The sequence below is a fragment of the Salvelinus fontinalis genome, chromosome 9 (assembly GCF_029448725.1).
Source record: "Salvelinus fontinalis isolate EN_2023a chromosome 9, ASM2944872v1, whole genome shotgun sequence".
Lineage (NCBI taxonomy): Eukaryota > Metazoa > Chordata > Actinopteri > Salmoniformes > Salmonidae > Salvelinus > Salvelinus fontinalis.
In genome coordinates this window covers 15,195,931-15,210,723 of record NC_074673.1, presented here as the reverse complement: position 1 = coordinate 15,210,723, position 14,793 = coordinate 15,195,931, and the positions used below count along the sequence as shown (strand labels likewise).

General features: G+C 42.4%; 1 protein-coding gene across 1 annotated transcript in view; it reads left to right on the top strand.

Annotated features, from left to right (window-relative positions):
- The first annotated feature begins 14,215 nt into the window (after nt 1–14,215).
- Nucleotides 14,216–14,793, top strand: part of LOC129862139 (laminin subunit beta-1-like) — a 36,772-nt gene continuing 36,194 nt past the window's right edge. Inside the window, exon 1 of the mRNA XM_055933513.1 lies at nt 14,216–14,335. Within this exon, the coding sequence (XP_055789488.1) occupies nt 14,305–14,335 (31 nt within the window). The 5' untranslated portion in view covers nt 14,216–14,304. The remainder of the gene's footprint in view (nt 14,336–14,793) is intronic.

Genomic DNA, 14,793 nt, shown 5'->3' with positions numbered 1-14,793 from the left:
CTTAGGCAAGAGGCCCGAGGGCATACATATACCCGTAGTATATTCAATGTCTAGGCACACTAGGTAAGACCTGGGCGGACCACCCCCTGTATTTTGGTTAGGGCACCAGGTGGTGCTAAGTTTGGCAAGTTAAGTGGGTAGGAAGGTTAGATAGGAGAGGGGGAAGCTTTGATATTTACTTTCTTTGCTTTGGTTCCGTCCAGCCTCTTTTCCCCATATTACCGTTTAAGGAAATAAATCCTAGTAAACAGTGAATTCTGACTTTTGTCATCCTTACTCGCACCTACAGTCCATACCTCTTTCGCTTCACGGAGAGTTGAGCTGCAGCAGGGAGTTGCGTTCCCTCTTTATAGAGGCGTGCGTAACATAATGGGGGCTCATCCGGGATTCCATTAAACCCACCGGACCCTGCTGCACTGAGCTCTATGTGGTTAGTGATTGAGGTGTGATGGTAGGTTGTGAGTTTGGATGACTTGTTTAGTTTGTGTGTTCAGTAGATTGTTGTGTACAAGATGGCTGCCTCAGCCGTCTCCAAGTTTTTTGAAGCGCCCTCTATTCATTGTTTGTTGGGGTTTCGAAAAAGTAGACCTTCTAGCTATAGCTGACCATTATGGATTCATTATCCCTGAGAAAGTCCTAAAGGCTGAGCTTTTGGTGCTAGTCAGGGAGGGATTAATAAGAGAAAGAATTCTCTCATTGCAAGGAGAGGAGACAGGTAGACCTTCCGATGCCAAGTCGGAGGACAGGGCAAAGGAAGGGGTTGCTCGTACTCCCTTGGCATTGCCTCGATATGATCCTTTATCTTCTGCTTCAGGTCGTTCAGACGGGACCGCTAGGCTGAAGGTGAGGCTGGCCCGGTTAAAAATGGAGCAACAAGATAAGGAGAGACAAATGCATTTTGATCTTGAAATTAGGAAAATAGAAGCCGACAAGGAGGCGAGGATCCGACAACTGGAGCTAGATGCTGGCTCCAGTGCGACTCCACAAGCTGCTCATCATCAAGCCCACTTCGATGTGAGTAAAAATATAGCTTTAGTCCCTCCATTCCGAGAGTCGGAAGTTGATTCCTATTTCTCTGCGTTTGAGCGTGTGGCCGCTGCGCTACATTGGCCACTCGGTTTGGCCGCTCCTGTTACAATGTAAATTGTCTGGGGAAAACCCAGGAAGTAGTAGCTGCTCTCTCCCTGGAAGACAGTTTACACTACGAAACAGTTAAAACTACCGTGTTGCGGGCTTATGAGTTGGTGCCTGAAGCTTATAGACAGCGCTTCAGGAACCACAAGAAACCCTCTCACCGTACTTTTGTTTAGTTTGCTAGGGACAAAGAGTCTCTGTTTAATCGATGGTGTTCCGCCAGCAAAGCTAACGCCTTTGCTTGTATTCCGGAGTTGATGCTGTTGGAGGATTTTAAAAGCAACCTCCCTGATAGAATTGTAGTTCATTTAAATGAACAGAAAGTGGTGACATTGGCCCAGGCAGCAGTGTTGGCAGATGAGTATGCTTTGACACACAAGACTGTTTTTGGTGCGCCTCGTTTTGAACGTAGACTGATTACGTCATCAGTGCCTCGTTCAGGTCGCTTTTCCTCTGACAAGCCTTTTCATAAAATCCGTGAATGTTTTTACTGTCACCAAAAGGGTCACGTGATTGCGGACTGCCCAGTTTTGAAAAATAAACCGAAACAGTCCCAGTCACCGTCCCCAAAAAGAAAAAGTTTGGGTTTAGTCAAGTCTTTGGCTCGTCCGTTGGTCCGAGGTATTGATTCAGCATTTGAGAAACCGGATCCTGTTTATGCTCCGTTTATCTCTACCGGTTGTGTTTCCTTAACTGGAGAACAAGCTGATCAAAAGCCCATTAAAATCTTACGAGACACTGGGGCGGCACAGTCAGTAATCATTACTGATGCTTTACCCTGGTCTCCTGAAACATATTGTGGCTCACATGTTATATTACAGGGCATAGAGACAAAAACAGTACCTGTACTATTACACTGTGTCCACTTAGTGTCAGACTTGGTATCAGGACGTTTCCGTGTTGGTGTAGTGTCTACACTGCCAGTAAAAGGAGTCACATTGCTACTAGGGAATGATATTGCTGGTGGTAACGTTACTCCTGTGTTGGAGGTGGTAGACAACCCACAAATCAGAATTGCAGATGAGAAATTGGTTCAAGCATTTCCCCATGTTTTTCCTGCCTGTGTGTTAACGAGGGCACAATCTCGCAAGCTTGACGGCGTGGTGGATTTGGCTAGTTCCATTTTTGAGAATGTTGAAGTAGAAGACAATGCACCGAATATTCCTTCTGCAAGGCCGACAGTTTTTACTCCTAAACTAAGGCAGGGGACTGCGAAATCGCGCCCCAATTACATGACATTCTCTTGTCTGTCACCCCTGAGAAGGTGATTGAATGTCAAAAAGGAGACACCAGTCTTCAAGTGTTTTGCTTCGGTAATTTCCATCGAGGAAGCTAAAACTAAGGAGACCGCCTACTTTATTGAAGCACGAGTTTTGATGCGAAAATGGGCAGCTCATGACAATGTTAATGACTGGAGTGAATTGTGTCAAGTGGTTGTTCCTACACCGTTCCGACAGCAGGTGCTGTCACTCGCCCATGACCAGGCGTGGTCTGGACATTTGGTGATGACAAAGACCTATAACTGAGTCCTTCGACATTTCTTTTGGCCAGGTTTGAAGTCTGAAGTGGTCCAATTTTGTAAAACATGTCACATGTCAACTCACTGGGAAAGCGAATCAAACAGTTCCTTGAGCACCACTCTGCCCGATCCCTGTGGTGGGGGAACCGTTTGAAAGAGTGATAATTGATTGTTTAGGTCCATTGCCGAAAACCAGGTCAGGTAACCAGTTCTTACTAACAATTATGTGCAGTGCTACTCGATACCCAGAGGCTATTCCTCTCCGTACTATTACGGCTAAGACTGTGGTGAAGGCACTAGTGAAGTTCTTCTCTACGTTTGGACTCCCTAAAGTAATCCAAACTGATCAGGGATCCAACTTTATGTCCAAAATGTTTTCAAATGTGTTAAAGACGCTGTGTATTTCCCATCAGGTCTCAAGTCCGTATCATCCAGAGAGTCAAGGGGCTCTCGAACGTTGGCATCAGACGCTGAAGGCAATGCTACGCAAGTATTGTATGGATACCAGTACCGATTGGGTTGAGGGGGTGCCCTTTGTCCTATTTGCTATAAGGGAAACCATACAAGAGTCCTTAGGGTTCAGCCCTGCTGACCTTGTATTTGGACACACCCCACGGGGTCCGCTGAAAGTTTTGAAGGAGCATATCTTATCTCCTACACCCAGTAGCGCCCCTAAAAATGTGTTGGATTATGTCAGTAAGATGCGGGAGAGACTCCACGTCGCATGTGCGTTAGCCCAAAAGTCTCTTTCCTCTTCGCAAAAACGCATGAAGGTGCATTATGACAAAAAGGCTGTTGGCCGTTCTTTTGCACCAGGGGATCAAGTTTTAGTTTTGTTGCCAATTCCTGGCTCATCTCTGTCAGCACGTTTTTCTGGACCATATCTGGTGGAAAAGAAATTCAGTGACACCAACTATGTGATAAAGACCCCAGATCGAAGGCGTTCTTCCCGTGTGTGTCATGTTAACATGCTAAAAGCATATTATGTACGTGACTCTCCAGACAGCTCCTCAAGTAAGCCGGTCCAGCCCGCCGTCTCCAGTGTGGCTGCGGTGGTGCTGAAGCCTGGCTGGGACCTAGAGGAGGATAAGGAGGACGGGTTGGAGTTACGCCATACGTTACAGCAGTGTGAACGCCTATGTAATTCAGAGATGTTGAAGAAGTTACCCTCTCAAATGGAACATTTGGATAACGATCAAACTAAGGACCTTATCCTATTGATAAACCGTTTTCTCAATGCGTTTCAGGACGTTCCAAGTCGCACGTCCATCTTGGAACATGACGTGGATGTAGGGAACGCTGCTCCTATACGTCAGCATCCGTACCGGGTTAATGCAAAGAAAAGGGAGGTAATGAAAAGTGAGGTAGCTTATTTATTACAGAATGACATGGCAAAACCCAGTAACAGCTCCTGGAGTTCCCCATGTATTTTTGTTCCTAAGCCTGACGGTACATCCCGCTTTTGCACGGACTATCGTCGAGTAAATGCAGTTACAAAGTCTGATTCTTTTCCTCTACCTCGATTAAATGACTGCATTGATAGAATTGGCTCTGCTGCTTACGTTAGTAAGTTAGATTTGTTAAAAGGTTATTGGCAGGTGCCTCTGACCTCTAGAGCTTCTGACATATCGGCTTTTGTTACGCCTGATAACTTTGTACAATACACTGTGATGCCCTTTGGCATGTGTAATGCACCTGCTACTTTTCAACGTCTAGTTAACATTGTGTTTGCAGATGTGCCAAATTGTACTGCATACCTTGATGTGGTGATACATTCGTCTACTTGGTCTGATCATCTCTCCACTTTGAAAAGTGTGTTTCAGCGGTTGGAGAATGCTTCTTTAATCCTCAATTTGGCTAAGTGTGAGTTTGGGAAGGCTACGGTGACTTACTTAGGGAAACAAGTGGGACGAGGTCAAGTGCGCCCAGTAACTGGCAAAGTGGAAGCAATTGTTGCTTTTCCTGCTCCCATGACTCGACGCCAGTTGCGCAGATTCCTAGGGATGGTAGGGTACTATCGTACATTCTGTAAGAATTTCTCGACGGTAGTAGCTCCCCTTTCATATCTGCTAAGTCCCAAGGTACCATTTAGGTGGTCCAAGGACTGTAACCATGCTTTTGAGTCCGCTAAAGCGCTACTTTGTAGTGCCCCAGTGCTTGCCGCCGCCCCCAACTATGACAAACCTTTTAAGTTGGAGGTTGACACTAGTATAGTGGAGGTGGGTGCGGTTCTCTTACAGGAAGATGAAGACGGAGTGGATCGGCCCGTCAGTTTCTTCTCCCGTAAGTTCAACTCCTGTCAGTCAAGGTACTCCACAATTGAACAAGAGACGCTAGCTTTATTGCTAGCCTTACAGTTCTTTGAAGTATATGTGGGATCCAGTGCCTTGCCTGTAATGGTCTTCACGGACCATAATCCTTTAGTGTTCTTGAAGCAAATGTACAATCAGAACCGCCGCCTTATGCGGTGGGCTCTGATTGTACAAAGATATAATGTACAGATAGCTTATGTGAAGAGCTCGGCGAATGTGGTTGCTGACGCTCTATCACGGGTTTACTAACTGGGGAAGCGTTGAGTTTTGTTATTACAAACTATGTTTGCAATTTTTGTGGTGGGCGTGTTACGTTCCCCAGTTTCTGTGTTGTATTTGAGTGTGTGTGTTTCAGGAGACGGCTTCCTGGAAGCCTCCCCAACCAGCTGATTGGTCGACCCCAGGCTAATTGATGATTGGAGCTGACTCCGCCCCCTTGTCAAGAAGCAGCTGACTCTAATCACCATTGCCACCAGAAGATATAAAAGCCAGTGTTCTGTTCAGAAGAAAAGAGAAATGATTAGAGAGAGAGAGATGATAGGCAGGCTGAGATCCTTGCTGGAGAATTAGATTGTGATATAGTGTTGGCTGTTTAACAGAAAGTGTGGTATGTAATGTGTTAGTTGTTGTTGGTAGCAGCTTTGATATGTTCTGTGTTTGTTGCTTTGTCAAAGCTTCTTTAGTGGCCTGAGTTAGTTTACTCAGTTTTGTTGTAAAGTGTTTGTGAAATTGTTAATAATTATTCTGTTTCATTTGTTCCCAGGGGGGAAGGGGAAGGCACTTAGGGAGTGCTTAGGCAAGAGGCCCGAGGGCATACATATACCCGTAGTATATTCAATGTCTAGGCACACTAGGTAAGACCTGGGCGGACCACCCCCTGTATTTTGGTTAGGGCACCAGGTGGTGCTATGGTTAGCAAGTTAGCTTTGATATTTACTTTCTTTGCTTTGGTTCCGTCCAGCCCCTTTTCCCCATATTACCGTTTAAGGAAATAAATCCTAGTAAACGGTGAATTCTGACTTTTGTCATCCTTACTCGCACCTAGAGTCCATACCTCTTTCGCTTCACGGAGAGTTGAGTTGCAGCAGGGAGTTGCGTTCCCTCTTTATAGAGGCGTGCGTAACAGTCTACCATTGTCTCTTACTACAGGAGATGGGACGATAGAAGCTCCTGGAGAGATGGAAGCTCTTTTCCGTCTTCAGTAGTTCTTAACTTCTTCTTGCTGCAAGCCCGAAGCCGGGCACAATATGACAACAGCCACTTCAAGTGCAGGGCGCGAAATTCAAAATATATTTTTTTGAAATATTTAACTTTCACACATTAACAAGTCCAATACAGCATTTGAAAGATAAACATCTTGTGAATCCAGCCAATATGTCCGATTTTTAAAATGTTTTACAGCGAAAACACCACATATATTTATGTTAGCTCACCACCAAATACAAAAAAGGACAGACATTTTTCACAGCACAGGTAGCATGCACAAAACCAACCTAACAAGAACCAACTTCATCAGATGACAGTCTTATAACATGTTATTCAATAAATCTATGTTTTGTTCGAAAAATATGCATATTTGAGCTATACATCAGTTTTACATTGCAGCTACCATCACAGCTACCGTCAGAAATGGCACCGACGCAGCCAGAGTAATTACAGACACCAACGTCAAATACCTAAATACTCATCATAAAACATTTCTGAAAAATACATGGTGTACAGCAAATGAAAGACAGGCATCTTGTGATTCCAGCCAATATTTCCGATTTCTTAAGTGTTTTACAGCAAAAACACAATATAGGATTATATTAGCTTACCACAATAGCCAGAAACACAAGCCATTCCCCAGCAGCAAAAGTTAGCGATCGTAACAAAGCATCTTTTTCCCACAACGTCCGGATATTTTTCTGACACTCACATATTCTGACCAAATAACTATTCATAAACATAACTAAAAAATACATGTTGTATAGGAAATGATAGATACACTAGTTCTTAATGCAATCGCCGTGTTAGAATTCTAAAAATAACTTAATTACGATATGCAGTTTACGTTATGGCGAGAGCGTGCCCAAAACCTGGCCGCAAACTACTAGTACAACATGTTCGACAGATATATGAAATATCATAAAATGGGTCCTACTTTTGATGATCTTTCATCAGAATGTTGTACAAGGGGTCCTTTGTCGGGAACAATCGTTGTTTGGATTTAGAATGTCCTCTTCTCCAGTCAATTAGCACGGAAAGCTAGCAAAGTGGCGCTAAGCTCTCCTTCGTGAACAAACGCAGACAACGCAACACGCCTAACGTCCCGAAAAAATTTCAATCTAATAAAACTATATTGAAAAAACATACTTTACGATATTGTCACATGTTTCAAATAAAATCAAAGCCGGAGATATTAGTCGTCTATAAGGACAGCTGTACAGAAGGCAAAACCAGGTCCCTTCACGTGCTCTCCAGAAAACAGGAAACTGGTGACACGTCATACAAAGAGCATTTATTCGACCCCAGATCAAGTTATACACTCACTTTCTTCTCTCACTGCCTGTCGACATCTAGTGGAAGACGTATGAAGTGCATGTATACTGATATATATCAAGGACATTTATAGGCAGGCCCTAGAACAGAGCATCGATTTCAGATTTCCACTTCCTGTTAGGAAGTTTGCTGCAAAATGAGTTCTGTTTTACTCACAGATATAATTCAAACGGTTTTAGAAACTAGAGAGTGTTTTCTATCCAATAGTAATAATAATATGCATATTGTACGAGCAAGAATTGAGTACGAGGCCGTTTGAAATGGGCACCTTTTATACGGCTACTCAATACTGCCCCTGCAGCCCAAACAAGTAGTTCTGTCTTTGTGACCTGTTTTCTCTTGAAGAGTGTGGTTACCACATAGTACTGTATCTAAACATGTGGTTTTGTGTAGTTGTCAGAGGAGGTTCCATTGAAAGCCATAGCGTTCACTGCAGGTATTTAGTGAATGACTTATACATGTCTATACCTATTCATCAGTATGTGGATGTTGGTGAAACCTTGACTTACCTCGGATAATGTGAAAGCCCTCTCAACTCATTGTACTGGTCAAAGTTAGCTGATTAACTCATTGGTCCTGTTTTGTAGTATACCTCTCAGTTAATTTGGCTAAAGTGTTGTTCACTGTCTGGGCTATGACCAACACCTGACTAATTACATTTTGACAGACCCTCTCCCTCCCTTCTCCTTTACAGTGAAAAACATTTTGGGCTGGTTTACTGGACCCTTATCACTGAAAGCCATGGAGGTTGCCATGTTGTTGGAGATGGTGGAATCCCTCCGAAGGGAGATTGCCTCCCGCGTGGATAGGTACATTGACAGTACCTCCTAACACCCTAGGTGGATCAAGAGAGGAGGATTCAGGGTTCTATCTTCAAGATGGTATACAGGGTCACAGACTTCTAGCACTTATTATAATGCTGTCTTTACACATTCATAAGCATGTCATTGCAGATGCCATAGGCAGCACTAACAACTTTTTATAATGCCTGTGTAATAATGATCATCAACTCTGTCAGTTCAAGAGATTTAAATTACATTCATGTATAGATCAAAGATATGTGTAATGGAATTGACCCTAAACTGTGACCAGTAGTAGTCAAATAAGTTAAATGCTATAATAATTATCTGATCTTGCATGTGCCAAGTGGCATGGATATGTATTATTTTTACACATTCAACTTTTATTTTGTTTATTCTGTTTATTTACTGTTTATATTTACATGCTCAAAATGGTCTGTGTCTGGAACCTGTTCCTACTCTGATGTCATGTCAAAGATAGGTTCTCTCAGGTTCTAGGTTGTATTGTGTAAAATGAATTTCCTCACATACTGTTCATTGCACCCTACCCTTTCCTCTCTACCTCTCGAGTTTTGCAACTGATTTAAGAGTGTAGTTCTCCTAATCATCCACGTAGGGGCGTGTGGTGATCATAAAACTGACAGAGTTGAGAGAGAAGCACCCGCTTACCTAATTATCTGCTTACATGATCTTTGATGTTATAAAAGGGGGGAAAGCTTTTATTCCTACCGTTTTCAGGTTTCAAGTTATTCTACCTCTAACTTTTTTTCCAAGTTCTACCCTGGTCTCTGGTGGAAGTAGATCTCTTTGTAAGATTTGACTGTTATTTTGTGAAACTGTGTATACTGAATTGGCCTGGTCTATACAGAGCTTGTTGCCGGCCTGAAACAATGTTTCCCCCCAGCCTAGCTGGGGATGTGATGGTATTAAACACACTATCAGGTTTGGAATGGGTCCCTGCTGGGTTTGGAATGCAGCCATTATTCACAACGGAATGTTCTCTCTCTCATTTAATGCACATTGCCCATTTTTTTAAACTTGTAAAATCCTAGATTTCTGTTTCTTTAAGCTCCAGCATACACTTTCTCTCTCTCTCTCTCTTGCTCACTCTCGCTCTCTCAATTTCAAGGGCTTTATTGACATGGGAAACATATATTTACATTGCCAAAGCAAGTGAAATAGATAATAAACAAAAGTGAAATAAACAATAAAAAATGTACAGTAAACATGACACGCAAAAAAGTTCCAAAATAATAAAGACACATTGTCATATTATGTCTGTATACAGTATTGTAATGATGTGCAAGTAGTTAAAGTACAAAAGAGAAAATAAATATACATAAATATAGTTTGTATTTACAATGGTGTTTGTTCTTCACTGGTTGCCCTTTTCTTGTGGCAACAGGTCACAAATGTTGCTGCTGTGATTGCACACTGTGGTATTTCACCCAATAGATATGGGCGTTTAGCAGATGTTAATGCGAGTTTAGCAAAATGCTTGTGCTTATAGTTCCGACAGTGCAGTAATATCTAACAAGTAATCTAACAATCCCCAACATCTACCTAATATACACAAATCTAAAGGGGTGAATGAGAATATGTACATTTAAGTATATGGATGAGCGATGGTTGAGCGGCATAGTCAAGGTGAGATGGTATAAAATTAGATGGTGAGATGGTATAAAATACAGTATATACATGTAATATGAGTAATTTAAGATATGTAAACATTATTAAAGTGGCATTACATAGAGTGGCATTGTATAAAGTGACTAGAGAGATCCATTTATTAAAGTGGCAAGTGATTGGGTCTCAATGTAGGCAGCAGCCTTTCTGAGTTAGTGATTACTGTTTAGTAGTCTGATGGCCTTGAGGTAGAAACTGTTTTTCAGTCTCTCGCTCCCAGCTTTGATGCACCTGTACTGACCTCGCCTTCTGGATGGTAGCGGTGTGAACAGGCAGTGGCTCGGGTGGTTGTCCTTGATGATCATTCAATGTTATTGGAGAATCCAGTGAGTTCTGGTAGTCTTTAATAGTTGATTCTAAGATTTGTATTTGATCATGTATATGGTTTTGCTGTTTGATTTTTGTTATAGAGCCAAAAAGATTGGAGAAGTGGTTTATCCATACATCTCTGTTTTGGATAGATAACTATTCGCATTGTTGTTTGTTTAGAGTTTTCCAATTTTCACAAAAGTGGATGGATTCTTCAATTACATTGAGCTAATTTCTCTGTCTTTCTTTCTCTCTACCTCACTACCTCTCTTTCCAGGTCACTGCTCATTCTAGTTGTGGGGAGAGCACGCACACCTTATTTCTCATGTACTTTCCACCCAGCCCTTAATGTTAACGTTCCACCCAGCCGTTAATGTCAACGTTCCACCCAGCCGTTAATGTTAACGTTCCACCCAGCCGTTAATGTTAACGTTCCACCCAGCCGTTAATGTTAACGTTCCACCCAGCCGTTAATGTTAACGTTCCACCCAGCCGTTAATGTCAACGTTCCACCCAGCCGTTAATGTTAACGTTCCACCCAGCCGTTAATGTTAACGTTCCACCCAGCCGTTAATGTTAACGTTCCACCCAGCCGTTAATGTTAACGTTCCACCCAGCCCTTAATGTTAACGTTCCACCCAGCCCTTAATGTTAACGTTCCACCCAGCCGTTAATGTTAACTTTCCACCCAGCCGTTAATGTTAACGTTCCACCCAGCCCTTAATGTTAACGTTCCACCCAGCCCTTAATGTTAATGTTCCACCCAGCCGTTAATGTTAACGTTCCACCCAGCCCTTAATGTTAACGTTCCACCCAGCCCTTAATGTTAACGTTCCACCCAGCCGTTAATGTTAACTTTCCACCCAGCCGTTAATGTTAACGTTCCACCCAGCCGTTAATGTTAACGTTCCACCCAGCCGTTAATGTTAACGTTCCACCCAGCCGTTAATGTTAACGTTCCACCCAGCCGTTAATGTTAACGTTCCACCCAGCCCTTAATGTTAACGTTCCACCCAGCCGTTAATGTTAACGTTCCACCCAGCCCTTAATGTTAACGTTCCACCCAGCCGTTAATGTTAACGTTCCACCCAGCCCTTAATGTTAACGTTCCACCCAGCCGTTAATGTTAACGTTCCACCCAGCCGTTAATGTTAACGTTCCACCCAGCCGTTAATGTTAACGTTCCACCCAGCCCTTAATGTTAACGTTCCACCCAGCCCTTAATGTTAACGTTCCACCCAGCCGTTAATGTTAACGTTCCACCCAGCCGTTAATGTTAACGTTCCACCCATCCCTTAATGTTAACGTTCCACCCAGCCGTTAATGTTAACGTTCCACCCAGCCGTTAATGTTAACGTTCCACCCAGCCGTTAATGTTAACGTTCCACCCAGCCCTTAATGTTAACGTTCCACCCAGCCGTTAATGTTAACGTTCCACCCAGCCCTTAATGTTAACGTTCCACCCAGCCGTTAATGTTAACGTTCCACCCAGCCGTTAATGTTAACGTTCCACCCAGCCGTTAATGTTAACGTTCCACCCAGCCCTTAATGTTAACGTTCCACCCAGCCCTTAATGTTAACGTTCCACCCAGCCGTTAATGTTAACGTTCCACCCAGCCGTTAATGTTAACGTTCCACCCATCCCTTAATGTTAACGTTCCACCCAGCCGTTAATGTTAACGTTCCACCCAGCCGTTAATGTTAACGTTCCACCCAGCCGTTAATGTTAACGTTCCACCCAGCCCTTAATGTTAACGTTCCACCCAGCCCTTAATGTTAACGTTCCACCCAGCCGTTAATGTTAACGTTCCACCCAGCCGTTAATGTTAACGTTCCATCCAACCGTTCCATCTCAAAAGTTTGGGGTCACTTAGAAATGTCCTTGTTTTTTTTAAAGAAAAGCACATTTTTTGTCCATTAAAATAACATCAAATTGATCAGAAATACAGTGTAGACCTTTGTTAATGTTGTAAATGACTATTGTAGCTGGAAACGGCAGATTTTTTATGGAATATCTACATAGGTGTACAGAGGCCCATTATCAGCAACCATCACTCCTGTGTTCCAATGGCACGTTGTGTTAGCTAATCCAAGTGTATCATTTTAAAAGGCTCATTAGAAAACCCTTTTTGCAATTATATTAGCACAGATGAAAACTGTTGTTCTTATTAAAAAAGCTATAAAACTGGCCTTCTTTAGACTCGTTGAGTATCTGGAGCATCAGCATTTGTGGGTTCGATTACAGGCTCAAAATGGCCTGAAACAAAGAACTTTCTTCTGAAACTCATCAGTCTATTCTTGTTCTGAGAAATGAAGGCTCTGTCATGCATAAAATTGCCAAAAACTGAAGATCTTAATTCCAAAGCTTTGGAATGGTAGTGTATGTTCTAAATATATGGATATAAATTGAACAATTGGCAGGTCTATTGTTTGCTCTAATTCTATAGTGACTCTTGGGGGTGAGTTCCATCTCATACCCCCCAGGGGAGAGTTAGCCCACTCACCCCTGAGAATGTGTCTTAGACTGGGGTCTGCATTCCCTCCCTGCCCCCTGGTCATGTTTTTAAACGTGAGGAATTCACAGACCACTAATGGCTCTACCTAATTGCAGGTTGCCACTGATCCACTGCATTGAAGATTAGAGGAAATATCACCAGTGATGCAGCTAATTACAGAAGAGGGAGCTATTATTTGAGAACCTTTTTTAACCTTTGTGGTTTTTGGTTGCATTTTTCTGTTCTTGAATGGACAGATTGTAGTATTTTTTGCATGTTGGTTGTATTCGTTCAGAATGAGATTGAGATGCCACTGTATTAGCCTAATTTAATGAAGACTTTATTTTTGCAAGTGAGACCACTTTTCTGTGTTTTAGGACTAGTCATTTGTCCCTTGACGGAGCCTAAATGTTGATGCTATTTTCAGCAGTAAACCAAGGAATGGTTCATGAATACCACAAGTAATGTCTTTCTTTCTTCAATATTCTCAGTGACTGTGAACATAGTCTAGTTTCTCAGACTCAAAAATCTCATTGAATCTGCTCCTACAGTCCCCCTCTTTGCCATTTCAAAGATAATTGAATTTGAACTGCCACCCTGTTTCTCCTCCAGCTATGGTTGGAGCTTGTACTGACAGACACACACACACACACACACACACACACACACACACACACACACACACACACACACACACACACACACACACACACACACACACACACACACACACACACACACACACACACACACACACACACACACACACACACACACACACACACACACACACACACACACACACACACACACACACACACACACACAAACACCCCCCCACCCCCCAAACTCCCTGTGACACATAATTAAGGTTGTAGGTCATAGTTTAGTCTTTGGTAATCTGTCATTACCAACAACTGTACAGGAAAGTTTTAAGCTCTTAACCTAATTTCTCTTCAGTACAGTAAATGAGTAGTATGGCTTCAGTACCTATATTATCCCAGCTTTACCTGAGCCTAGGGACATAATAGGGCAGCTTCCTGCCTTAGTGGAGGAATGTCCTTTGTTCTAGATGAGTAGGTCTCGGTGGGGGTTGGTATCTGAGAGAGAAGACATTTACAATCCTATTAGATGTGTAAGTTTGAACTTTCTCTCAATGTGAGCATAATGAGATGCTGTCAACATGATCCTTCTGCTCCAAATGATCTGCCACATTTCAGATAGCCCACAGGTAATGATTTATCTATGATGTAATTGGTCGTCAAACTATACAAGTTAGTTGATGAGCATTTGTAGCTGCTGGTTATAGGACTTCACTGGATTTATCGAATAGAGGCTTTGGGGGAGGGCGAGTTACACCCTGTGCGCATGCTTGAGGAGAGGGGGACAGAAAAATTACTCAATTTTCTCAGTGGTGATTTGAGGGGTAGCGGGACAAGAAAAGCGTGAGGGCAAAACCCTACCATAAGGAACCACACACAGTCTCACGGATAGGAAGCACACCAAAAATGTTGATATTTCAAATTGCGACCCTGCTATGTAAGTTTATTATTTTTATCATTTTGAAATGTTTTCTGTAGAACGGATGTCCAACATTGAGTCAACTGAAAGTGCATAATGATAAACTTTACATGTAGCCTAATGAAGAAAATACAGTTAAGCATATTTAAATGGATATTAGTTCTACAAGTTTAAATAGTCAACGTTTCGTAGGCTAATTTAATTCATCATATGTGGATTTCTTTTTTTTTTTTTGACTATGACACATATTGTTCTTGTTATAAACTCGGCATGAAACAATTAAATAACTTCAAGTGGCATTAATATAAATCAAAGACCCATTGAAATGGAAGGTTTATACCCTGTTTTTCAGATTGTGTTTTATCAAAAGTTTTATGAACAGGGAGACCAAAGCTTTGAGCACTTTTCGTTAGTATTTTATTCTAATACTTCGGCTATTTTATCTAATAGTTCAGTTGTCTTTGACATTTTTGTAC